Genomic DNA, 27,095 nt, shown 5'->3' with positions numbered 1-27,095 from the left:
GCTGTAGGTCTGACTAAACCCCTAGCCTGGGAACTTCCATATGCCATGGGTGTGGTTCTAAAAAGACTAAAGACCAAAAGAAAAAAAAAAAAAAAAAAAGAAAAGAAAAGAAAATAGAGGCGTCTGGATTCCCAGGCCTGGGTTCTTTCTAGGACACTGTTCCTTCCATAAAACGTTGTCATGGGATACCGGTGCCTGTTTGGCTACACCAGTGGATTCATTTTCTTCCTCCTCATTGCAGGGGAAGTGGAAGACGAGCTGCTTCATGCTTACAGCAAAGTGTATACGTTTGACACCCCTCTCCTCATGGTACGCCTGGCAGTCCTGGTGGCGGTAACACTAACTGTGCCCATAGTCCTGTTTCCCGTAAGTACATGAAGCTTTGGTAAAAGAATCCTGCTTGACCCTAAGAATTAGTACATCTGTCCTGACTTGATATTGACCTAATTAAAATGTGACTTTGCCATTGCAATGCCCGAGAACATTATTTTTATGTGGCATTTTGGACCCACTTAAAACTGACCGTGTAATATGTAGAGAGAGTAAGTATTTTAAAGTGCTAAGTATTTTTTTAAATGTAGGGGAGAAAAAAAATCACAAAATTTATTTCTATGTATTTATTTGTTTTTTAATCTTTATTGATACTGAAATTTATTTTTAAACTCAAATTCAAAAATAGCAGATCTTGAGCTTCTACCTCGTGGATTAGTAGAAATGAGTCAAAGTTCACGTGGCTTTTTTTTTTGTTTTTGTCTTTTTGCCTTTTCTAGGGCCGCTCCTGCAGCATATGGAGGTTCCCAGGCTAGGGGTCGAATCGGAGCTGTAGCCGCCTGCCTACACCCCAGCCACAGCAACGCGGGATCCAAGCCGCGTCTGCAACCTACACCACAGCTCACGGCCATGCAGGATCCTTAACCCACTAAGCAAGGCCAGGGATCGAACCCGCAACCTCATGGTTCCTAGTCGGATTCATCAACCACTGAGCCACAACGGGAACTCCCCATGTGGCTTTTTTTAATTTTTACCAACATATAGTTAATTTACAAGGCTGTGATAATTTCTGCTGTACAACAAAGTGACCCAGTCATGCATAGACACATATCCATTCTCTCTCAGATTCTTTTCCCACATAGATTATCATAGACTACTGGGTAGAGTTCTCTGTGCTATACAGCAGGTCCCTGCTGGTCAGTCGTTCTATAAACGTCAATGTGCATATGCCAATCCCAAACCAAATCCCCAGTCCATCCCTCCCACCTCACCCCCAACCTGTCCCCATTGGTAACCATAAGTTTTTCAAAGTCTGTGAGCCTGTTTCTGTTCTACAAATAAGTTCATTTGTATCCTTTTTTTTTTTTTTTAGATTCCACATATAGGTGATATCATATGATGTTTGTCGTTCACTAACTAGCTTCACTTAGTATGATAGTTTCTAGATCCATCCACGTTCCTGCAAATGGCCTTATTTCATTCTTTTATATGACTGAGTGATGTTCCATTGTATACATGTACCACATCTTCTTCATCCATTCCTCTGTTGATGGACATTTAGGTTGCTTCCCTGTCTTGGCTATTGTGAATAGACCTGCCATGAACACTGGGGTGCATGTATCTTTACAAATTATGGTTTTCTCTGGATATATGCCCAGGAGTGGGATTGCTGTATCATATTGTAGTTCTATTTTTAGAGTTTTGAGGAACCTCTGTACTGTTTTCCATAGAGGTTGCACCAACTTACATTCCCACCAACAGTGTAGAAGTGTTCCCTTTTCTCCACACCCTCTCTAACATTTATTATTTGTAGACTTTTTGGTGATGGCTGGTGTAAGGTGGTACCTCATAGTAGTTTCAATTTGCATTTCTCTAATAATTAGTGATGTTGAGCATCTTTTCATGTGTTTTTTGGCCATCCGTTATGTCTTCTTACTTCTTAAATTTTAAAGCGCAAACTGCATCAACTTTCTAAACATAATTGCATTTTCACCACAGTTCTGAAGGTATTTCATGTCTTCCCCCTAGTTTCTTGTGCTACCTTAACATCCCAAAGTAACCTCATTTAATCTGATTCCTTGAAGGCTAATGAGGAGAGTCATGTTAAGTAAATTACATGCCAGAACCAAATTTCTTGAAAAACAACCATATTATCCATCATATGTCTCTTCTGCTGCCCCCAAGATTGACACAGACCCTCTTGCTGGACTTGTAGGAGTATGGTCCCTGCAGGACTTTTGCCATTGGCATCAGTTATTCTGGGATCTACTCAGGCTGGTCATGGAAATTGGGGCAGCACGAGTTAAAACCACCACCTATGGATAAACACAAGCCTGCACTTTCCTGCCAACTCTTCTCCTTTCATAAACACTGAATTTACCATTCATTTCACAGGAGTTGGGGGGGGGCATAAGCAACACAGTAACCAGTCCTGTCCTGTACAGAATGTTCCATACGGAGCCAAGTAGATGAGGACGACTCATATAATGACACTGTGGTCACTTTAAATGCAGCTTGTGTGCTGAAATATTTTCTGGCACATTCCTTTCTCATGAGTGCATGAAATCAGATCCTTATTACTATGGCGGCTAAGAGTTTACTTTTAAAGAATGTCTTTCCTCTCATACATCTGAAAGTATTTCAAATAACATGCACATAGCTTTCATCTAAAATCAGCGCCATTGTGGGTACAAGGCAGAAGACAGCTGTAGACAGAAAGTGTACCACAGGGTAAAATTGCCAAGCAAACAGCATTGCCAAGGAAAAAATATCTGGAGCCCTTATTTTTCATGTGTAAAATAAGATATTAATGATTACATTTGGGGACACAGTGGGCCCTCATATCATTGTCGAGTCACAGTATTTCATTAAAGAACTCTGTTGTGTGTTTCTGTACTGCTTTGTTCATAAGCCCTAAGCACAGTGCTTTCAAGTCGTGGTCTCAGGAGATTAATGGACTTGGCTGTGGTTACACAGCTAGTTGGTAAGAGTTGAACTAGTGCACTGCTCAGAGCATGACCCACTGGTGGTCATGGTAATGAGAAAACGGGAAGTGAGAGTCAGTCTTTCATTTAGTGAGGATCATTCCTGTCAACATTAACAATCCAGATCTTGGGAGTTCCCACTGTGGCTCAGTGGTAGTGAACCTGACTAGGATCCATGAGGATTCAGGCTCAAACCTTGGCCTCGCTCAGTGGGTTAAGGATCTGGTGTTGCCATGAGCTGAGGTGTAGGTTGCAGATGTGGCTCAGATCCCACATTGCTGTGGCTGGGGTGTAGACCGGTAGCTGTAGCTCTGATTCAACCCCTAGCCTGAATATGCCACCTATGTGGCCCTAAAAAGCAAAAAACAAAACAAACAAAAAAACAATACAGATCTCTCGTAGAAATGCTTCCCCGGTGAAACAGATAAGGCATGGACATAAACCCGACCATCAGGAATGGCGACACATTTCCCATTAGATGTACTTGCCATGATAGTTCAGAAACAATTCCCATCAGATGCCCATTCGAACCAAAACTGATCATTAGAACCAAATTTCAGAAAAACAACTGCTATCCTGTATTATGTACTTTCACTCCCCATTAGCAGATTTGAAACACTTTGCATGGAGTTCTGTTTCACCCTTACAGTGTTATATTGAGATGTCCTGTATATCTGTCCACTTTTTCCTCTGGGTTACAAGTCCCTGGAGGTTAGGGGTAGACACAGGGACTGGCACGGGATGAGCTCAACCAGGCGTGCACAGCTCACAGCAGGAATGCTAAGGAAAACAGTCTCCAAATGAATCTTGCCCTTTCTAGAGATGTGTAAACTGCCTTTTCTATAAAAAGCACAGACTTCTCCTGGCCGACATGTGCCGTGAACTTCAGTTTGGGTGAGGATCTTGGCTACGTGAACCTAGCCTCCAGGGTAGTGATGGATGACATAAAAGTGTGTCCAGCCCCCCTGTCCCAGTCTAGTGCCACAAGGCTACCTTCAGACACTTCTCCCCCAGAGTGATAGAAGCTGTTAGTGGTGTATATGTTTCTTACAACTGAAAGCCAAGATTTCCCACATGTTAAATGCGGAGTCTGAACAGCCTGGTTCTCCTAACATGTTTCTTTGAATGAAGAAACTCTTCATCAATACGTTTATTTCCTTTGTCTTGATATCTCCACATATGTGTAATAAACAAACAAATAAAACCTAATCTGGATTAATACCTGTAAATTTTAGGTATTTTTGTATTCTCCTTTTTCAATAAATAAGTTGATTCTTTTCCTTAGGAGCTCAAACTGTTGACAAGGGTTTTGGTTTTGCTGGTGGCAGTGGTTGGTTGGTTTTTCCTTTTATCTCTCCATTTATTATCTTTTCTCTAGCCAGGTTAGTTTTCTCCTTCTTAGAAAAGGCACAAAGTAAGGGCTTGAAGTACTTACTGAACAAATCAATAAAGTGAATTAAGACTTTAGCTTGTTCACTAGGCACCGAACTTTGTTTTCTCTTCCTTTAGTAGTAGGAAGAGGGGGGTGCCATGGGGCTGGGGTGTCTATTATGGGACTCTGTCTCCTTCCTAGGGACTAAAAATGCCATTTTGAGCTGGTGCTTCCCTTGCAGCAGAACATGCACACATAACCATGAAAACCAGACACCCCAGTAACCCCAGTGTGTTTATCAAGAACACAGACTCAAATTCCACCTACTGCACCTTAAAAAAAAAAACAAACCTCGGATTCTCTAGCTACTTCTGTTGTATTCTATTATAGTAAAACCATTCATTTCACTTACATTGCCTTCAGACTCCCTGATGTGAAGTGTATGTGGCAGACGTTATTGTGAACTGGAATAGAAGAGTGGTGCATGGGTGTTTCCTACACTCTCCTCCTACACAATCCTACAAAGTAAGGTGTGGTTCCCTTCAACAGAATTGATTTTTTTTTTTTTTTTTTTTTTTGAGTTCGGAATTAAAGCTCACACTTTCTACTCAGCCTCCACATTTCTCCTTTCACATTGGGTCCCCAAGTTAGGACACGGTGCTTCCTAACCGGCTCTTGTTCATAACCCTATCTCTGGAAACAACAGATGTTTTCTCTAGAGCTGCCTGGAACGTTTCTGACATTGTTCCGGAAGTGGAGGCTGTGGCTGTTGCTGGGGACTTCTCCATGCACAGCATCTGACCCACTTTTCCAGGTTGTTATCAGTTTGTGTCAGTAGAGAAAAGGGCACTGAGATAAGGGGAACAGCAGGCGAGGCTTTGTGGGTCATAAGCCAGAGTAGCCTCTATCCTGACACAGGGAACTAGGGCTGCTGAGGACCTTGGGAGCCCAGGTTCCCCCCTCATGGCAGCGCTTTAACATGGCATGACCAGCAAGTTTCCTTCTCCTCTGTTCTACCACCTACCACCACCAGGAGCCTCCATTCTCCTTGTGTGCCCTGTTGCCTATTTTAGGAATGCACTGGCAGCTCTATTGCCTTCAGTTCTGTTTGGGAATTTTTTTTTTTTTTAGGTATAGTTGATTTACGATATTGTGTTACTTTTCAGGTGTACAGTACTGTGATTCTGTTACACATATATTAAATATGTCTTTTCAGAGTCTTTTATTTTAGAAGTTATTACAAAGTATTGAGTATAGTTCCCTGTACTATACAGTAGGTCTTTGTGGGTTATCTATTTTTATACAGTAATGTGTCTCTGCTAATCCTGAACTCCTGGTTTATCTCTTCCCCCACCTTTTCCTTTTAGTAACCATAAGTTTGTTTTATACACCTGTGGGTCTATTTCTGTTTTCTGTATAGGGATTTATTATTCTTTATTCAAGTTTGAAGAGCAGGCTTTCACCATTTACTTCAACCATTATCCCTGTAAACTTTCTATACTATTACATCATTAAGCCAAATCTCAGTCTTTCTAGAGCCACGAGACCTTAAGAAACTGCATTTATTTCCACTCAAAGGCTCAGTGCACATAGATTTGCCTCTAACTCAGCTTTCTGAATTAGAGAGCTTATTTCTTTTTTTTTTTTTTGTCTTTTTTTAGCTATTTCTTGGGCCGCTCCCACCGCATATGGAGGTTTCCAGGCTAGGGGTCGAATCGGAGCTGTAGCCACCGGCCTACGCCAGAGCCACAGCAACGCGGGATCCGAGCCGCGTCTGCAACGTACACCACAGCTCACGGCAACGCCGGATCATTAACCCACTGAACAAGGACAGGGACCGAACCCGCAACCTCACGGTTCCTAGTCGGATTCGTTAACCACTGCGCCACGACGGGAACTCTGAGAGCTTATTTCTACAAAGGACTAAAAAGCACATACATGTGACCTCTGTCTGAGAATAACCTGTATTCTACTTGTTCATGCTAAAAATGTATCACTTTCAAACAAACATATCCTTAAGCACTACACATATATCATAGAAAGCTTATTTTAAGCTTGCTAAGTTTGGACCATATTGCATAAGCACTAATCGTAGGACATAATGGAGAATTTATAAGCTGCTGGGGAAAACAAAATCAAACCATTCATTTTCCTCAGTCTACTTTACAGGGTGAGTTTTACAATTTTCACTCATCCAATTTTCAAAATCCGTTACAAACTCACTCTTCAACTGTTTCCAGAAACTATCTGGCTTTGTCATTCTGGAAATGAAATTGCCTGTTAAACCTAAACATATGGTTTTAATTTGGGGTGGACCGGAATGAAAAGAATGTCGCGTTAGACACTGCAAGTAATTCAGCTCAAAGTTTTTGTCATTCGTACGTGAGCTTCAAAATATATTTTACATTTTCTGTCTTTTAAATGAATTCCCTTCTCTGCACAGGTAAGAGACTGCAGAAGCAAAATTTTAAAGAGAACATCAATCCCAACCTTTTTATAAATGGGAAGGCCTAGATTCACTGAAGTGCTCCCTTACTGGAAAGCCAATAAACTAACTCCACTAAGTCAAAAAATGTTTTCTAAAAGATTCCAAAGATAAGAATATTTCCAACTTTGTCAAACTGTTCAAACATAATCCGCACTCCCTCCCTCTACCCACAAGGATCTTTTTATCCAGTTACATCAGAGTAACTTGAGCGGCTGCTGCAATTGGAGCCTCTCCTGACCCTTCACCTACTTATTTCAGTGGCTGAAATAGGGCTCAGATCGGTCAAGGATTATAAAGGGAGGGAAGAGATTCATTCTATTCAGTTTAATTCAACATTTATTAGGTGCCTGCTGTTTGCAAGACACTACGGTAGAAACTCTGAGGAATGTTAAGATCTTGTTCTTTTGCTTTTTGTGCATTTATAATCTATACTTGGGAGGGAGGAAAAAGAGAAAGGAGGAAACATAAAAAGTATCATATTTTTTAAAATATTAGGAGGCAAAAATGTTAAATCAAATGTAAAGTTAAGAAATACCTAGGTTCCTAAAAATTCTGTTGACAGTCACATGCAGGTAAATTCAGTGCTTGCCTTTAATACTTAATCCAGGCTGATAAGACATGATTAGAAATCAACAAGGGTTTTACCGTGCCTCTGTATTATAGATCTTATCTGTTCTTTTACCTCTTTCTGACTGAAATTCTTTTTAAGAAAAAATTCTGAAGGCTGAGAAAGTGAACAGAAGATAGAACACCAAGGAAAAATGACACCTTTCCAGACATCACACATTAGCAGCGAACTTGCACAGCAATGTGAATGTACTTAGTGCCACTGAACTCGACACTTAAAAATGGTTACGATGGTACATTTTATGTTATTTGTACTTTACTACAATTTTAAAAATTCCAACATAAAAACCAGCTTCATGATCCCTTCTGGGAGAAGAATGAAGAACAAAGAACATGCTTTAGAGTGATGAGAATATTTAAAATAGTAAATAAAGTAAAAAACAAAGCAGTGACCTTACTTTTGAACCTTCTTGTTGCAGATTCGTACATCAGTGACCACTCTGTTATTTCCCAAAAGACCCTTCAGCTGGATAAGACATTTCCTAATTGCAGCCATAGTTATTGCACTTAATAATGTTTTGGTGATCCTTGTGCCAACTATAAAATACATCTTTGGATTCATAGGTAAGTGTCAGACAAGCTTTTACTTGGTCAACTCAAGTGGATACCTCCGTAAACAGAGGACAGGGAGCCAGTGATGGGAGGTCAAAATCTCAGTCCCTCTCAGGCTCACAGAATTCCTAGTAGCCCAGCTGGGCTCCAGCTGGTCACCTCCCCAGCCCCCACCCCGCACCTCGCCAGGTGACACTGGAAGTTATTCTTAGGATCAGAAAAAGTTAGTGCTAAAGCCTACCTTATAGGTTGTCTAGTCTAGCTGCCTCTTCTGACAGACAAAACAACTTGAGCCCCGTAGAAGCCAAGTCATAAAGCTTGGACTAGACCCAGGATCTGCAAAAAAAAAAAAAAAAAAAGAGAGGGAGGGGAGTTCCCGCTGTGGTGCCGTGGGTTAAGAATATGACTGCAGTGTCTTTGGTCCCTACAGAGGTGTCAGTTTGATCCCTGGCCAGGTAACAGTAGGATAAAAGATCTGGTGTTGCTGCAGCTGTGGTATAGGTAGCAGCTGAGGCTCAGATGTAATCCCTGGCCTGGTAACTTGCATATGCTGTGGGTTCAACCAATAAAAAAAAAAAAAAAAAAAAAAGGAATTCCTAAAGTGGCACAACAGGATCGGCAGTGTCTCTGCAGCCCCAGGATGCAGGTTTGATCCTCAGTCCAGCATCACGGGTTAAAGGATCTGGTGTTGCCATAGCTGTGGCATAGGCCACAAGTGTGGCTTGCCCAGGATCCTGGTCTGGGAACTTCATATGCCTCAGGGTGGCTGAAAAAAAAAAAAAAAGAAAAAAAGAAAAAAAGAAAAAGGAAGGTTACCTACAGGATACCCTCTTAGGTCTGAGTATCAGCTGAAAATTAAAGGATATATTTGGAGGAAGAAGAGGTTGACTTTGTAAAAGCATATGATTTCCCTTTAACTGGGTGGTCTGCTAATATATTTAATTTTCCATTCTGCTGATTTGAGGGCTGATTCACATTTTAAGTATACATAAAACTTTAAAAACTCAGGTGTAAGCATCTTGAAGTTAGAAGTGGACTGGGAGAGTGTGTGATGAGTCCAACCTCCTTTGCATGTGTTTATGACTAATTTCCTCTTAATTTGCAACATTCAGCCTTGTTGATGTTTAGTCCATGTTATGTATACTTAGCATGTAGCTATGAGATTAGGTACACTGAAATTTTATTTGTAAACACGTGTTCTTTGCACAAGCATCCATGAGCTTTTCATGCTAAGATCAAGGTAGCTTTGGATTTGCTTTCTTTCCAATGTATGCGCGTGGGTCAGACCAGCTGAGTGACACTTTCACCTGTCCCATGTCTCTCCTCAGGGGCTTCTTCTGCCACTATGCTGATTTTCATTCTTCCAGCAGCTTTTTACCTTAAACTGGTCAAGAAAGAACCCCTTAGGTCACCCCAAAAGGTCGGGGTAAGTAAGGTTTGCAATGTATCCCATCATAACTTGCTCTTTGACTTCTTAGAGTAAACCAGGAGTTCCAAAAAAATGAACTGATGCACAAGAACTAAAAATCAAAGATGGACTGGAACGCTCTGGTGGAGAGAAAGAGGGCATGGATTTTTGGAACTTGAGTGATTCTAGGATTTCTTCTCTTCAAATATTAATATCTTCTGTTGAGTCCTTCCTACCTTATCATATGCTAGAGGCGTTTGCCCACAGGCATACAGGTTTCCCAGTTTCCACCACCAAGTTATCACTGGGCTATCCAGAGGAAATCATGCAAATAGACTAATTATGAAAATATACTCCCTAGAAATAATTTAAATACTTGGGTCATGTTGGTTAGATGTGTAAGGCCAAAGGAAAAAAAATGTCACTTTTGTTTTCCTCTCCTTAGTCCCTTGTTGTCCCTTACTGTGGACAGAAATTCAGAACAGAACCATTTGTTTCCCAGTTAATCTCTTTAGGTACAATTTATAGTCTTTTTAACCTGAAGAGTATATATTTCTTTCCCATGATAGTCCTGCAAAAATATATGCTAGAAATAATTATTTTTCCAGTGTTAAGTCCTATCAATGATTGCTTAATAAAGTCTTGTAGTAAGGCTTGTAAAGTGCCTCTGACTGACTTACCCCAAATTTTGTCCGGAAGTCATTCTATTCTCCGGACCGTTCAGGGACTTTAGGACAGTTTGATATCAAAAGCTCCTCGTATCATCTTGCCCCCAGATTTCTACCCTATGCAGTCTATTCTCCTTGGACTTGCACAGCAGTGTGATCTTGGCAAATTACTTGTCTTTGTGACCCATTTTCAGCTTGACAAGAGGTAAAAGTGAGTAAAATTATCTCCACATCCTTTCTAGTGAAATAAAAACTTCAGCGGTTGTTTCCTCATATGTAGAATTAGGAGGTTAATCTGTGTGATAATATATAAGGCCCCTTCTAGTGTTAAAATTATGAAATATTTGTTTGTGTGTATTACATGTATGTGTGTATATATATATATATGTAATTACAAACATACACATACATTTTGGAATTTTTTTCAAAGAACATGCAACATATATTAGGCTTTTGTTTTTGTTTGCTTTATAAAATTTAATCCTATCATATGTACTACTCTTTCATAGCCTACCCCTTTTCACCTAAAAGATTATAAGCACTCTCTAAGCCATTAAATCTTTTTCTATCACTTGATTTGTAATGATTACATCATTTTGATGTACCAAATCAATTAGCCATTCTTCTATTTTGAACATCTGAATTAAATCTACTACTATGTCACCCTCTTTTCTTGGCTAGGGTTCTAAATTGATTGAACTGCTAGGCATGGACATCTGAACTATAAGAATAATACAATTCAATGTGCAAATCAGATGGCTGCCTTACGTAAACAGCCTATACAAGCCAACTGAACTAAGTAAGTGTGGTGTCTGTGTTCCCTAACAAGTTCTCTCTGGATTACAGGCTTTAATTTTCCTCGTGGTTGGCATCATCTTCATGATCGGAAGCATGGCCCTCATTATAATTGACTGGATTTACAATCCCCCAAATTCCAAGCATCACTAACCCAAGGAAAAATACTTTCATTTCCTATTGGAGATGCTTGCGAATTGTGCTCCCAAAGACATTTAAGTTATCTTGATTGGAATGTTATTTGTAGGAAATAACAGGAAGATTCCAAAGATGTTTACCAGCAAGATCACCAGGCACCTTCAGAAGAGAAAAATCATCGTTTTTGTCACGGGTGGCTCTCTATGGTTTTAAAATCTGTGGTGCACCTTTTTACCCAGGTTTTACTAGAGTGGTGTGAAATGATGTATTTTTGTTGCTGCATGAGCAGAGTAAGGGTACCTGCATGTAATGGTCATCAGATAATACCTTCTTCCTCCCTCCCCACCCCAAAGTACCAAATTCCTACACTCTCAGAATACCAAACAAAAACGCCCTGGTGGCAAAGCTATCACCATTTAATGCCCTCCCTCAATCTTGCCCCAAACACTCTGGGTCTAGTTATTAACAGAGGGAAAAGGCAAGTCTTATGAACTGTCCCTGTAAGGTTCACAAATGATCAGACACCAGGCTAGAACCTCTTACAGTCAACACTAAAGGAATATTTTGCCCATCTTGTTTGTGACATTGAATTAGCGACTACTTCATTCAGTAGATCTTTTGTAAATGTTCAAATGTCTTAATGGAACATAAAGAGGGGCTTTATTTAAATTATCAAGCCACAGCAAAAATAACGCTTATAGCGAGACCACCTGTTCTAGAAGCATTGGCTTATTAATGTTGTTCCCAGCCCTCTCCTCATCCTTTTGTCATTGAACAAGGCCCTCCCTCTCGTCTTCCAGTCTCATTCAGAATTTCTAGATTCATGTGGAGCTATACTACCCAGTATTGTTTGATACATTTTTATTTGATAAACATTCAGTGCAGGAAACTGTGATTGCTACGTGTTTATGTATATAATCTTACTCTGTCGTCATCAGAATTTTAATGTATGGTACATTTAATTTTTATTTTTTACGTGTGTCACTTTCTCTCTTCATCATCAAACATTTATATTATTGGGGGTGGGGTAGGGAATTAAGTGGATGGGCTAAAAAAATCCATTTGTATGTATCTGTCTATTGGAGATATTTTAAATTTGAGACCTAAGTTATAAATAGTTCAGTAATGCTCTTCTTCAATGTTTACAATATTATCATAATCATGTATAAGAAAATAAGTTTCCTACTTACAAATAACTATCAGTACCAAGGTTGTTATTTTAGTTTAGCATATCTAAAGTGGGATTTCGTTCATTGTAGCTTGCACAGGTGTGTGCTGACATTCGTTTACCACTCAATACAATGTTGAGTGGTTCTCTACAAAAATAAAAGTGCTAACACTACAAAGAGATGCAAACTATTATTCTTGCTCATTTTTACAACATAGTTACATGAAATAGATTTAAAAATTAGTATTCACTGCCTAGAATTTCTGGACTTTGCTCCTTTTTTTCCCTAAATCAGTAGCAAGCACATTGTTGTATATTTTATATTTTAGTATAGTCAAGTATGAAATACAAGTATAAGTATGATAATGTTAAATCACATTTCAATAGTTTTTTTCTGAATGTGCCTTAAGTAAATATATAGTTGTTTTGTGTATTATTTTCTAGAGGCATAATACTGTAAAGTGGTGCACTTTGTTATGTAAATTGAGCATTACTAGAAACTATCGTAACTGACTATTATTGAAAAAATTTGCCAAATAGCATCTTTAAGATATATTTCCATTTTCATTCATCTAAAGAGTGTATCAAAATAGAAAGTGGAAAAAAGATACCTTCTGAGTGTTAAAAAATGTTTAATCTGAATGTATTTAAATGTAAATATCAAAGATTAATCCAAAAAGTTGAAAAACTGTAAAATCTGTATATATATTGAATGCTTTATATTTGAAATGACTAACTTGAAATTATCAAATGTGTAATTATATAAATATTCAAGAGCAATACTACAGTGCCAAATAAGAAAGCAGCATTTTTTTCTCATGGTCATTTTCAGGATTAGATTTCACAGACTGCAGGGCAGACATACATATGGTATCTTGTACTGGTTAATTTAGCCCCATTTATAAACAGATGAAAATTTTATTTTCTTATTTCATTTATAAGATGGTTCAATGTATTGGGAGGCTTTTTTTTATTACAGAAAGTGTATATTGGTATATAATAAATGAACTTTTCAAATTACTGTGATGTGATTTTTTTCTACTGTTGAAGACCATGAATTATCTGTATATGGAAAAACTTTTTAATCTAAACATTGTCTTTTTTTTTCTTTTTTGGCCTCACCTGAAGTACATAGACGTTCCCAGGACATGGATCAAATTTGAGCTGTGACTGCAACCCACATGGCAGCTGTGGCAATATCAAATCCTTAACCCACTGTGCTGGGCAGGAGATTGAACCTGCACCACCACAGGAACAATGCCATATCCCTAACCCGCTGGGCCACAGCAGGAACTCCTAAATATTGTCTTTTTAATATTGATATATGTTCCATTTTTATTGTTTCTCTTGACATAAACTAACATACATCTTTCAAAAAAAACTTGCCATCTTATTTTGGCAAAATACACAGCTAATCCTCACTCATTCTTATTTTATATTATCCTAGAATGAATGTGGAATAAATGCCTCTCTTTGTGGTGAATTAGGGAGAAGTCATTTGGGATGGGAAAAGAGGGACTGGAAGAAAGGTAAGAAGAGTAAAATGAGGACATGGAAGATTTGAGAGCAAGGAGAGCAACATGAGGGGGCTAAGGATTGGGTAGAAAGTGACCAGTAGTGGGACTGACAGGTCGCATGGTAAATATATGCTTAACTTTTTAAGAAATTTTCAAGCAGTTCTCTAAAATGGTTCTGCCATTTTCACTCCCGCCAGTAAAATAGAGAGGCTCCAGTTGCTCCACATCTCTGCCAGCATTTGGCATTGTCTTTTGTACTTTATAGCCTTTCACATGGGTGTGAAATGTTAACTCATCATGACTGTGCTTTTCATTTCCATTTCCCTGATGACTAGTATTGGAAATTTTCATGTATTTAACGACCATTCTGTCTCCTTTTGTAAAGTGTCTGTGCAAATCTCTTGCTCATTTTTAAAATTAGATTGTCTTTTTATTTTGTATGTGTCAGGGTTCTTTATACATTCTGGGTACACATTCTTTGCAGATTACGAAGGTATTTTCCCACTCTATGGCATGCTTGCTCATTTTCCGAAAGGTATTCTGCAGTTCCTTTCTTACTGGCATTAAGATTAATTGGAATGGTATTGTCATAATTAATGTTCGAATTTCCAAATTGGATGGGTAAGAGTCTCCTTTTCTTTCACTCTCTCTCTCTTTTTCGTTGTTGATTTTTTTTTTTTTTGCCTTGCAGTTAGCTTTTCTAATGTATGCTAATCTAATTCTTGTTTTATCAAAGAACTTTGACCAAAAACAACTTTTTCTAAGTAACTTTAAATCTTGGTTAAGAGACCCAGAACTATCTAGATAGGCCCAGGACATCAAAAATCATTTCTGGCTACTTGTATTCAACTTTATTAGTTCTTTTTGCCATTGTTTCAAGCCTACATAGAGGAAACAAGAGAAATTAGTTCCTTTGATTCTTATTTACCACCTTGGAAGTCTGCCATTTTCTCTTTGCTCTGCATTTTTCTTCATGTGCAGAAGCAGTTAGTGTAACCTTTGCTTCTGTAGCATGCATCCTCATTACTGTCGTTTCCCAATTTTAAAAAAATGCACTAATTATTAGTGTTAAAGAAACTGATTTAAAAAAATCAATTGAGCCATTCTTCATACTGTGTACCAAAATGAAAAAAATTCAATATGAAAGCCAAAACATAAGCATTTTAGAAAACTATTTGATAGCTACTCTTTTTTACATGTGAAAGTAAAACATGTAAAAAAGAAATGATTTATGGAAGAAACCATAAAGGCAATGATGAATACAAATGACTATGCAGCAATAAAAAGTAATTCTGCACATTAAAGAATAAACAATTTAAGGAGTTTCTGTTGTGGCACAGTGGTTAATGAATCCGACGAGGAACCATGAGGTTGCGGGTTCGGTCCCTGCCCTTGCTCAGTGGGTTAAGGATCTGGCGTTGCCGTGAGCTGTGGTGTAGATCGCAGACTCGGCTCGGATCCAGCGTTGCTGTGGCTCTGGTATAGGCTGGTGGCTACAGCTCCGATTGGACCCCTATCGTGGGAGCCTCCATATGCCGTGGGAGTGGCCCAAGAAATGGCAAAAAGGAAAAAAAAAAAAAGAAAAAAAAAGAATAAACAATTTAAAATACTACCTACCAGGAGTTTCCTGGTGGTTCAGAGGCTTAAGGATTTCTTATTGTCACTGCTGTGGCATGGGTTCAATCCGTGGCATGGGTTCATTCCTGGCCTGGGAACTTCCACTTGTTGTGGGCACAGCCCCCCCCCCCAAATACCAGCTACTACAAAATACAGACCAATATATCCTTAATGTAAAAAGAGATAATTCAAATCAATAAGGGAAATACTAAGAATCTAATGGAAGAATGGGCAACAGATATGAAATCACAGGCAAGAAATGAATGGTGAACAAATATTTTTAAATGAGTATGACCTCACTGTGAACCAAAGACAGGCAGTAAAAAGACAAATAAAATTATCTTGTCTATTAGTGTAGTGAAATAAAGAAAAGATAAGATTCTGTCCTGGTGAGTGTGGGGAGTTGATCACACTCATTCTGGTGACAGAAATCTTTGTTTTGCTTACCTTATCTGGAAAGCATTCTGGCTGTACTTATAAAGATCTTCACAAATGTTTGTAAGTAGTCCAAATGGCTGCTGTTCTCTTGCACCTGAAAAGATATGACTTTTCATGGCAAATGGGACATGGCAGATATAACTCAAGTGCAGATCTTAAAACAGGGAAATTATCCTGAATAATCTAGTCCCACGAACCCGTAAAATCAGAGAACTTTCTTCAACTGAAGTCAAAAATATTCAAAGGGTAAAAGGATTTGGCCTGCCACTTTGGGCTTGAAGGTGGAGGAGACCTCATGGAAACTGTGAGAAGGAAATGAATTCTTCTAACAACTTAAGCCAATAAGATGATTCTTATCCTGAGCCTCCAAATAGGAGCCTTGGGCACCCCAAATAGGAGCTTTGGGCACCCAGGCTTTGATGTGAGGCTCGAGAGACCTGAAGCCTAGTACTCTACTGCGTCAGCCAGACTTCCGACCTACAGATTTGTGAGATAATAAATGGGTTAGGTTTTAAGTAGCTAAATTCATGAAAATTTGTTATGGCAGCAATATGAAACTATGAAATACAACATTCATGTCTTCTGACCCACTGATTTCTTTTCTAAGACTCTATTCCCAGGAAATAATCAGAGAAGTGAATTGTCTTTTACGAATTCATGTATTCTTTAAACACATAATGGACTACAAGTTTGAAATTCTCCAAATGTCTGAAATTGTGGAATGATTTAATACATTCTGGTACCTTCATAGGTTGGAATAAGATGCAGTCATTAAAAATGAAATATAGGAGTTCCCATCGGGGCATAGTGGAAATGAATCCGACTAGGAACCATGAGGTTGTGGGTTCGATCCCTGGCCTCGCCCAGTAGGTTAAGGATCTGGTGTTGCCATGTGCTGTGGTGTAGGTTACAGATGTGGCTCGGATCTTGCGTTGCTGTGGCTGTGGTGTAGGCCTGTGGCTGTAGCTCTGATTAGACCCCTAGCCTGGGCACCTCCATATGCCGCTGTTATGGCCCTAAAAAGACAAAAAATAAAAATAAATTTTAAAAAATAAAATAATAAAATAAAAAATGAAATATATATATATATAAGTAAATGATAAAAAATGAAAAAAGATAGTATAATATGAAGCGAAAAAAAACAAGAATAATTGCTTTCTTATCCAAATTTCACATATTGAAAATGGATGGAATATAGGAATAGAAGAAAAATGAAAGAAATCTAAAATGTTAAAAGCAGATATTTTTAAGTATCAAAATAATTAGCAGTGTTAGTTTTCATCTTCACATGTTTCCGTTATTTTCTAAATTTTCTACAAAGACTATATATTCCTTTTATCATGAGGGAAAACTTCACAGAAAGAAAAAATTTTTTCAGCCAATTTATATTTTATGGAAAAAGAATTAAAGCATGCTGCCAATTCCTACACATGTTTATATTTTCAGCTGAGTCTAAGGCAGAATCAAATAAATGTGCAATTCACAATTCATTGATGACTAAAGCAGAAGCTGAAAGGATGGGGCAGACCCTAGCCAGAGCTGCAGCTGGGGTGGGATGGGGATGACTTGAAGAAAATGGTTTAGCATGGCCAGTAGACCAGGATTTGAGTCCCATATCCAAGTCTGGGACAAGTCGTTTAATTTTATTGAGCTTTAGCATTGTCATTTTTGTTGGAATCATTTCTGTGTAATGCAATCCCCAAGATTATTTAGCTTGGAATCATTGGAAATGTCAGAAGGTTCTTTCTTATAACACAGTCATATCTCTAGTGCAAATGCTTGGCAATAGCTACAAATAAGTGATGGAAGAACTCTCTCCAATGGGGGACTTCCAAAGCATGATTTGCAGCTATGATTTCTGCAACTTGATCCTGAAAGTGAACAGGTAAGTCAAATGCACAGAGACTCAAAATACCTGAAGCAAAAACTGAGAACTGAAGGCGAAAGATAAATCCACAATTACAGCTGCAGGCTTCTACCTTCAGCTCTTAGAAACCAACAGAACTACTGGATAGAAAATCAGCAAAGATATAGTTCTGAACAACACAATCAACTAAAATTTCTAATTGACATACATGGAACACTCCAGTACTAGCAGCAGAATACACATACATTTTTTTTTAGCACCATGGAACATTGACCAGGATAGACCATAAAACAAACCTCAAAAATTTTAAGAGAATTGAAATAACACAGTATATGTTTTCTGACCATGATGGAATCAACTAGAAATCAATAACAGAAAGATATGGAAATCAAATAACACACTTCTACATAATCCATGAGTCAAAGAAAAAGTATCAAAGGAAATTTTAAATACATATAACTGACTAAAAATTTAAAAAGCAACATATTAAAATATGTGGGATGCATATAATGTAGTGCTGAGAGGAAAATTTATAGCACTAAAATGGTTAGAAATAAGGAAAAGTCTTAAATCAACAATTTAAGTTCCTAGTTTTAGAAACTAGGAAAAGACTGCACTGCTGGTGGGAATGTAAACTGGTACAGCCACTATGGAGAACAGTTTGGAGATACCTTAGAAATCTATACATAGAATTTCCATATGACCCCGCAATCCCACTCTTGGGCATATATCCAGACAAAACTCTACTTAAAAGAGACACATGCACCCGCATGTTCATTGCAGCACTATTCACAATAGCCAGGACGTGGAAACAACCCAAATGTCCATCAACAGATGACTGGATTCGGAAGAGGTGGTATATATACACAATGGAATACTACTCAGCCATAAAAAAGAACGACATAATGCCATTTGCAGCAACATGGATGGAACTAGAGAATCTCATCCTGAGTGAAATGAGCCAGAAAGACAAAGACAAATACCATATGATATCACTTGTAACTGGAATCTAATATCCAGCACAAATGAACATCTCCTCAGAAAAGAAAATCATAGACTTGGAGAAAAGACTTGTGGCTGCCTGATGGGAGGGGGAGGGAGTGGGAGGGATCGGGAGCTTGGGCTTATCAGACACAACTTAGAATAGATTTACAAGGAGATCCTGCTGAATAGCATTGAGAACTATGTCTAGATACTCATGTTACAACAGAACAAAGGGTGGGGGGAAAAATGTAATTGTAATGTATACATGTAAGGATAACTTGATCCCCTTGCTGTACAGTGGGAAAATGAAAAAATAAAAAAAAAATTTTAAAAAAAAGACACTGGGAAAAGAATAAAATAAAGCAGAAGGAAGAAAATTACTAAAGGTAAGAGCATATACCAGTGAAACCAAAAATGAGAAAACAATAAATAAAATCAATAAAACAAAAGCTGGTTATTTGGCAAATTCAAAATTAATAAACCTCTAGTAAGATGGACAAAAGAAAAAGAAAAAAAGAAAGCACTGTGTTTTAGTTTAATTGACAGCAATATTCCTTCTCTAGTGGTACATAAAATAATGGAGCATCTTAAAATGTAAAAACATCTTAAATTTAATAAAATATATTTTTTGTAAAAAAAAAAAAAAAGCCACGCTTTTAACATTCTGTGGTCAAAAGGATATGGGCCCCATTTTTTTCTAGAATTTCAGTTCATGGTAGTACAAAATGGTAGGGTTACTATCATGTGCCATTCTAATTCTTGAATGATAGAGCGTGTGTGTGTGTGTGTGTGTGTGTGTGTGTGTGTGTGTGTGTCTGAGTGTGTCTGTGTGTGTTGCATGTGTGTCTGTGTGTATGTTTGTGTGTGTATGGCTGTGTGTCTGTGTGGGTATTTTAGAGGTGGGATGGAAGGTTAGAGAAGGTGACCAAATAAAACATGAACTCATCACTATCTGAATTTTTCCCAAATCAGCCTAATTTTAGTCTAATTGGTTAGCTTAGTAGAGTCATAGGAAGAAAAAATTATACGCATTTTGTTAAAGGAAAATTGAGGATCCAGGAATCCAGAAGAAATAGTAAAATGGTCTCCACATTGCATTTGGCCTTTCTGGTCTCTGTAAGTCCCAGGCCTGGCTCAGGCAGCGTAGCTCCAGCAGTAAGGCTTGTAGCCAACAATCTTTACTCTTAGTTTGACATTAAGTGTAACTGTCACTAAGCATGAGCCCTGGGGGTGCAGGGAGAAAAACAGAAACCCAATTCTCCCCTGTTCATAGCTCAGCCTCCCTGGCACAGGGTCATAGAGCATTTTATCAGGGTCATTTGCAAATAAACTAGATGAGATTGATTATTTTGTGGGCAGATTCCTGGTATTGTCATCTCAAAGGAAAACTTGACTGCACTCCATAAAGCGATGGGCATATTTTTTCTATTATTGCCAGCTATTTAACTTTAAATTTGGGACAATCACCAAGTTTTACTTGGTGAGTAAAAAAAATTGTCTAAACCTGGTCTGTGGCCCAAACTTGTTTCCAGATGGGTAACCAGCATTTCTTTTAGCCTATGCTAACTCAGCAACTTAAAGAAGGCCAAAATTAGTTGCCATTTTGCAGTTATCTCTTTTCCTAAAGGCACAGGTCTTGGTCATCTGCTGACGGGTTTCTGTTAAGATGACAGTAACCCTTATCTTGTTGTGCAGGAAAATGAGAAGAAGATGGACTATTTCATCAAGTAATCACTTACCTATGAAGGATGTTCATTCCATAGATTACTTTCTAACATTTTTTTTGGCCACGCTTATGGCATTCAGAAGTTCCCAGGCCAGGGATCGAATCTATACCACAACAGTGAGAATGCTAGATCCTTCGCCCTCTGAGCCACCAGGGAACTCCTAGATCATGTTCTATTTAATAATGCTATGAAATGAAGTACCATTTAGTAGAATCTTATGTAATTATTCTTGCTGCTTGTTTAGAATAGAGTTACCTAAATGAAATTATTTTACTTCCAACTCCAACTCTCCTGATGGGAGAGTAGAAAAACTGAGAACTGAGGCTTTGGGAGCCTGAGTGCTAGTCAGAGTCCCCTGCCCGAGGATATCTGGAAAGCCCTCCTGCATCAATGCCCTACAATCAGAAACACAAATGACCTGAACCAGAGGCTGTCGGGGGACCCTCTGAGTCTATGAAGGAGCCTTCAGCTAGAGAAAAACTTATCAAGTAAAAATTGCACAACTGCTGGATTCCTGGGATACTTTCAAAATCTCCCTGAAAAACAAACTGTTCAACAGTTTGGGCAGAATCTCATGTTAAAGCAGAGGGTCAGGACTTAGCTTCCTGGTTTATACAACTCTTCACATCCCAGCCCCAGGTACCTCTCATCAGTAACATGCACACACTGCTGTGGATTGAATGTCTGTATCCCTGCTAAATGCATACGTTGAAGCTCTAACTCCCAATTTGATGGTATTTGAAAGTAAAAGTGTTGGGAGGTGGTATTCCCGTCGTGGCGCAGAGGAAATGAATCTGACTAGGATCCATGCAGTTTCGGGTTCGATCCCTGGCCTCGCTCAGTGGGTTAAGGATCCGGCATTGCCACAAACTGCAGTGTAGTTCACAGATGTGGCTCAGATCTGGTGTTGCTGTGGCTGTGGCCTAGGCCGCAGCTCCAATTGGACCCCCGGTCCCAGAACTTCCATGTGCCACAAGTGCGGCCCCAAAGAAGAGACTACAGGGTTCTGTCTCTCTGTCTCCTCTCCCTGCCACGTGAGGACACAGCAAGAGGTGGCCATCTGCGAGCCAGGAAGAAGGCTTTCACCGGATACCACATCCGCAGACACCTTGATGACGATTACGTGGAGAATATATTTATAAAGCAAGTGTTCATAATAATGAGAAGTTAAGAGGACAGGAAATCATTAAGCGAGGCCCTTCTGAAATAAAAAGTTGCTTTTCGATGAGTTTGTTCTGAGGTGTTTAAAACCTTCAACTTTACGTAATGAAAATTCTCCTGCTCCAAATGAAGTTACAGCTTACAAAATCTGTGTGTTCTGTTTTGTTTTCATGATCTTTCATCAAAGGATAGCATTAGTATTTCCTCATTTTCCTATATTAGTTCATTTGGAATTTTGATATTTTGTCACTTTTTCGTAATGCTCAGGGTGGTGTCCCTGCCGTGAAAGTGGAGGGTGCACTTAGAACAGCAGTCTGAAGCCTTAGCCTGCAACATGGAGGTTTTTTAAATTTAGCTTTTACCAAGTTAGGTGACTAGGGACTTAAAAAGGAAAACCAGGTCAAAACAATTTATTGTGCTGACGTCATCACCACGACTGCCTCCCGGGCATATTTTTAGCCTTTCACAGCACATTTGCATCCACAATACAATCTGCAAAGGAAACTCATAACTTCATGAGCTACATACAGGATTCCATAGGATTCGTTTTCCAAATATTCCTTGACTCCTGGAAGGAATTTTGTAGAAACGTGATCTACCTTCCCATCGGTATGGTTCAGTCCCTAAATGTCAGCATCAGAACACCACTGTGGAGTTCCTGCTCTGGTACAATGGGATTGGCAGTGTCTCTGGACCACTGGGAGGCAGGCTGGATTCCCAGCCTGGCACAGTGGGTTAAAGGACCTGGTGTTGCTGTAGCTGCGGCGTGGGTCACAACTGAGGCTCAGATCTGATCCCTGGCCCAGGAACCCCCAATGCCATGAGGATGCCCCCCCCCCCCGCCAAAAAAAAGACACCATTGCCTTTCCTGTGTAACAATCAGCATTCTGGCATCACGTTGTATCCACCCTGCCCCCTTGAGAATCCTCCCCAAATCAAGCTCGAAGCTGTTCTTCTTGCTCTGCAAACCTGCTATTAGAATAGGATCTGACACTGGTCGCTTATGGCGATTGCTAAATTTAAGCCAAGTGGTTCCCTCTTCCTGGAATATTTACTTATAAAGCTTCTCTCAAACTGAGATTTAAAACTCTGATGTGTTGTTGCTGTGGCTAAAAAACGCATAACCTACAATTTACCATCTTCACCACTTTTTCATCCTGCAAAATAAAAACTCAGTACCCAATGAAAACACATTGAACAACTATTTTTCCCCCTTCCCACAGCCCCTAGCAACCACCATTCTACTTTCTGTTTTTAAGAGGTCGACTAGTTTAGATACTCCATGTAAGTAGAATCATGCCATATTTGTCTTTTTGTGACTGGCTTATTTCACTTAGCATAACGTCCTCAAGGTTTGTCCACGTTGTAGCATATGACAGGATTTCCTTCAACGTGGATGTTAGAAAAATTAGAAAATGAGATATAACTAGAAATCAGTAAAATAATAGCACATAATAAGAGGTGTTTTATGGTCAACTTTTCAATCATAAAATCAGTATGGTTTGGAATGGGCAAAACTTCTTGGGGATGAGAATAATTGGAGAGCTGGTGTGCTTTAAGCTCAAAATGGATGGAGGACTTATTGTTCTCCCCTCAATGTCACATAAGAAAAAAAAAGTCCTTGGAAGCATTAGTAAACAAAAAGCTGACATTAGCAGACCAGAATATTAAGGAATTTCTATATGATGGAAATTCAGATGGACAGACTTCGATGTTGGCAAAACCTAACAGTGTGGGAATCTGCTTTCCAGGCAGTTGCCTGTAGCATTCGCCCCAGTCTAAAGTCCTAAGAATACATCTCCAGGCAATAGCGCTTACTTGTAGAGAATGCCCAGTCTGAGTCCTGGGACTGGAGAGAGAAGTAGTATGATCTTCCAGGTCACTTCTGGCTCCACTGTGGACATACAGCCTCACACTCAAACAATAAGCCTCTCTGGCCTTCAAAAGAAGCTAACCCAAAGTTCCCATTGTGGCTCAGCAGGTTAAGAACCCGACATAGGGTCCAGGAGGATGAGAGATCAATCCCTGGCCTCACTCAGTGGGTTAAGGATCTAGCATTGCCCCAAGCTGCGGTGTAGATCACAGATGCAGCTAGATCTAGTGTTGCTGTGGCTGCGGTATCATGAAAGAAAAAAGAAGAAAAAAAAAAAAGAAGCTCACCTATCACACAGACTCACTTACTACAGAGCCAGGTCCCAACACTGGAGAAAACCGAAAGAAAGCCAATAAATGGAAGAAGTAGAAGAATTATCCACAAGAGAAGCATGAGTAATGCAAGAAATGAAATAAATTCTTAAACAAGTATTTACAGAAATGTTTTCTGAGGAGTCAAGAAAAGTATATCCACTGCAAGAGAAGGGATGAGTGTGAAATTTAGGCATGAGAACCTTAAGTCATTCTTGGGAGACAAAAATCTGGTTGCTACTGCAAAAACCAGGAGAAGGTCTGAACACAGGAATGGGGAGGTCTAGAGACACACTTCGTAACCTGGAAGCTTGGGCTAAGGACTTTTCCAAGAACACAGTTCATTTTTTTTTCCAAAAAGAAAAAATAAATAAATAACTATGAGGAGTTAATCAACTTGGAGCTATATCCAGATAAATGCATATCCATATATTCTACCTAATAAAATGAGAGAACAGAGAGCATGAAGGGAGAAATAAAATCAAAGAAATAATGGAAGAAATGTCTACGTCTTAAAGAAAAACATGTATGTTCAGATCTAAAGGGTTCACCGTGTGTTTTACACAAAAACATTGAGAAATAACACATTTTGTTGATTTTCATGAATTCCAACGGTGAAGAGAAAATTCTACAAACTTTTGCAAAGAGAGAGTGTAGAAGGAAAGAAACGTTGCAGAGGAGGTTAGACTAGGATTTTGGCACCAGACTTTTGATTGGCAAGTGAAGAAGTTAGAAAAACCATGGGGAAACAGCCAAAATATTCTGGAGGAAAAACGATTTGGAAGCTTTTCCCAGATGAATTATTATTCAAGTATGAAGGCAAAATGAAGATATTTGTGAACATGCAAACAATTCAGAAATTTTGTCACCACAGAACCCTCTGAAAAATATTACCTAAAATAAAAATGTAATCGCAGAAGGGGAATGACATGGGATATAAGAAAAATAACAAGAACGGGAGAAAGAAAACGAGTAACCGGGAAAGCATATCATGAAGACAAATACGTTTTTATAGTACAGCTGCAATATGTACTCCAATTGTTGAGCACAGATTCCTAAAATAGAAAATGTAATTTAAAAATAATCTGGAACAGAATAAAAAAGAGTAGGAAGGGTATGAGGAGGGGGGAAGGGGGAGGGGAAGGGCAAGGGCAAGGAAGGGGGAGAAGGAGGAAGGGGGAGGAGGAGGAAGGGAGGTTGGGAAGGGGGAGCGGAGGAAGAGAAAGAGCAGAAGGGGAAGCAGCAGCAGCAAGGGGCTGAAGGAGAGGAGAGGGGAGATGGGAGATGAGCAAATGGTGCCAATGGTCTAGTCTTGTAGTGTTTTAAGGGAAGGCTGGAGGGCACAGAAGAGTGGGAAGCACCCCTCCCCCCCATTGCCACTGATGATTCCATCAAGCTCCCAATTCGATTAGCAGAAATCACAATTATCAGAATTCCAGGAACCCCCCTAGGACAAGAGCGGGTGATGCATATCCTGGCGTGACTTCTTCCTGACCACTGTTTGTTTACTAAAGAAGTTGTCCATAAAGTTTATCATCTAATATATGCATGAAAGTGAATGGGGCTTGTAACTGAATGGACTCTGAGACAATATGCATAAGCCAGGACTCTCCTGGAAAGTGGAGATAAATGATCATCCTGTCTATAAGGTAGTCATCTGTCAGTCACACTGGCTACATGGACAGAGCCCTGTCATGTTGGGAAAAACAGCTGGATCTGTGCTTGGCCACAAATCTTTAATGGATTTTCATCAGCATTGCTGAAGAACTGAGGTTATGATGAATGTATCTAATTCCACGTAAAGAACGGTTTGCAAACATCACGATCTGTTAGTTTTTTGTTTTCTTGTTTGTTTGTTTTTTAGGGCTGCACTTTCGGCACATGGAGGTTCCCAGGCTAGGGGTGAAAGAATTGGAGCTATAGCTGCCAGCCTATGCCACAGCCACAGCAACTTGGGATCCGAGCCACATCTGTGACCTACACCACAGATCACAGCAACGCCGGATCCCTAGCCCACTGAGCAAGGCCAAGGATCAAACCTGCATCCTCATGGATGCTAGTTGGGTTCATTAACCACTGAGCCACAAATGGAACTCTGGGATCTATTTGTTCTTGAATCAGGTTCTGCTAATGGCTGTTGCTGTAGAGCCTCCCTGTCTGCCATCCAGTTACTGCTGAAGTGATTAAATCTAACAAAGACGGTGCCAAGTTTGAGGTCTTTTGCAATCCTTGTTTAAAATGATCATTTCCTCATCTTAAAAAGCTGAGACAGGGGTTGTCAAATGCTCCTTTGAAGGGACTTAACAGATAAAATTGCAATCTTAGAGTCTGAAAGCTCTGTACCCAGTGTCCACTTGGGCTGGTCACAGAGAAGGAAAACATAAGGAAGCATGTGTAAGATGAACAGAATATCAAACAGTCTTATTAAATTCAACTGTGTTTGAAGTGCAGGAAAATAAAGCGGCTAATCTCTGTAAGGGCCCTAGGCAAGCCATTCAGGGTTCCCCACTCACAATCCTTGTCTCTGCCCCTACAAACCTAAAGGATAGTTTTACAGGCAATGCTTTCCCTGATGTGGGCGTCCCCGGACATGGACCCCAAATGCAGGCTGCTACATCCCCTTAGACTTGAGAGTGTTCATTCTCTGTCAATGTACTTCTACCTTCTTGCTGTCCTCTGGGTCCTTTGAAAATACACCCACATTAGGAGTTCCCGTTGTGACTCAGGGTTAAGAACCTGACATAGTATCCATAAGGATGTGGGTGGTTCGATCCCTGGCCTCACTCAGAGGGTTAAGGGGCTGACATTGCCAGGAACTGCAGCATAGATCACAGAAGCAGCTGGGGTCTGACATTGCTGTGGCTGCAGTGTAGGCTGGCAGTTGCAGCTCCTGTTCCACCCATAGCCCAGGAACTTCCATATATCACAGGTACAGCCCTAAAAAGAAGAAAGATGATAAGGATACGCTGAGCAACTGAGACTCTATTGATACAGCAGATGGGCAAGTGAACTGGTACTACTGCCTTGGCGAGGTGTTTGGCAGCATCTTCTAAACCTGAATATATGTATCCTGAATGACCCAGTAAATTCACTTATTGGAAGAGACCCAACAGAAAAATGTACATTTATTTATTCACAAGATGGACAAGAACACACTCATTTACAGCACTCCTCATAAAAGCTGAAAAACATCACAATGTCTATCAACAGTAGAATGGATACAAAATCACAGTGTATTCATGCAACAGAAGAACGTGGCAATGAGAATACACAAAATGCAGCTACACACAAAATCACAGGTGAATCTCACAAATGTAATGCTGAGTCTAAGAAGCTAGTCACAAAAGAATGCACAAAAAAAAAAAAAAAAAGAACGCACAAATAGGATTCAAGAATGGGCAAAACTAAT

At 39.5% G+C, this 27,095-nt stretch overlaps 1 protein-coding gene and 1 long non-coding RNA gene across 13 annotated transcripts in view; one reads left to right on the top strand and one right to left on the bottom strand.

Moving 5' to 3' along the window:
- SLC38A4 (solute carrier family 38 member 4) overlaps positions 1–13,212 on the top strand; it is a 78,948-nt gene extending 65,736 nt beyond the window's left edge. For 4 of the 10 annotated variants that reach the window (XM_013997965.3, XM_084957254.1, XM_021092581.2 and 1 more), the window contains 4 exons: positions 242–366; positions 7,882–8,026; positions 9,343–9,440; positions 10,937–13,212. In XM_013997965.3, the coding sequence (XP_013853419.2) occupies positions 242–366; positions 7,882–8,026; positions 9,343–9,440; positions 10,937–11,038 (470 nt within the window). In that variant the 3' untranslated portion in view covers positions 11,039–13,212. Of the gene's footprint in view, positions 1–241; positions 367–7,881; positions 8,027–9,342; positions 9,441–10,198; positions 10,302–10,936 lie in introns of all 10 variants that reach the window. The other 6 variants (XM_084957258.1, XM_084957260.1, XM_084957256.1 and 3 more) reach the window with 2 other exon arrangements.
- The window catches only part of LOC106510390 (uncharacterized), a 322,787-nt gene that overhangs the window by 6,207 nt on the left and 289,485 nt on the right, over positions 1–27,095 (bottom strand). The window contains exons 10-11 of one of the 3 annotated variants that reach the window (XR_014804108.1): positions 15,773–15,857; positions 8,256–8,350 (exon numbers count right to left, since the gene is read on the bottom strand). This is a non-coding gene — a long non-coding RNA (uncharacterized LOC106510390). Of the gene's footprint in view, positions 1–5,749; positions 8,351–14,362; positions 15,858–27,095 lie in introns of those variants that run through there. The other 2 variants (XR_002344177.2, XR_014804107.1) reach the window with 2 other exon arrangements.

Source organism: Sus scrofa, chromosome 5 (genome assembly GCF_054392235.1).
Source record: "Sus scrofa isolate SSC_HxYL_T2T_F1_AM1 chromosome 5, Sscrofa_HxYL_maternal_Yorkshire_Landrace_v2.0, whole genome shotgun sequence".
NCBI classification, from domain to species: domain Eukaryota; kingdom Metazoa; phylum Chordata; class Mammalia; order Artiodactyla; family Suidae; genus Sus; species Sus scrofa.
The sequence above is the reverse complement of the archived record's forward strand: the minus strand, read 5'-3'. Positions and strand labels throughout refer to the sequence as shown.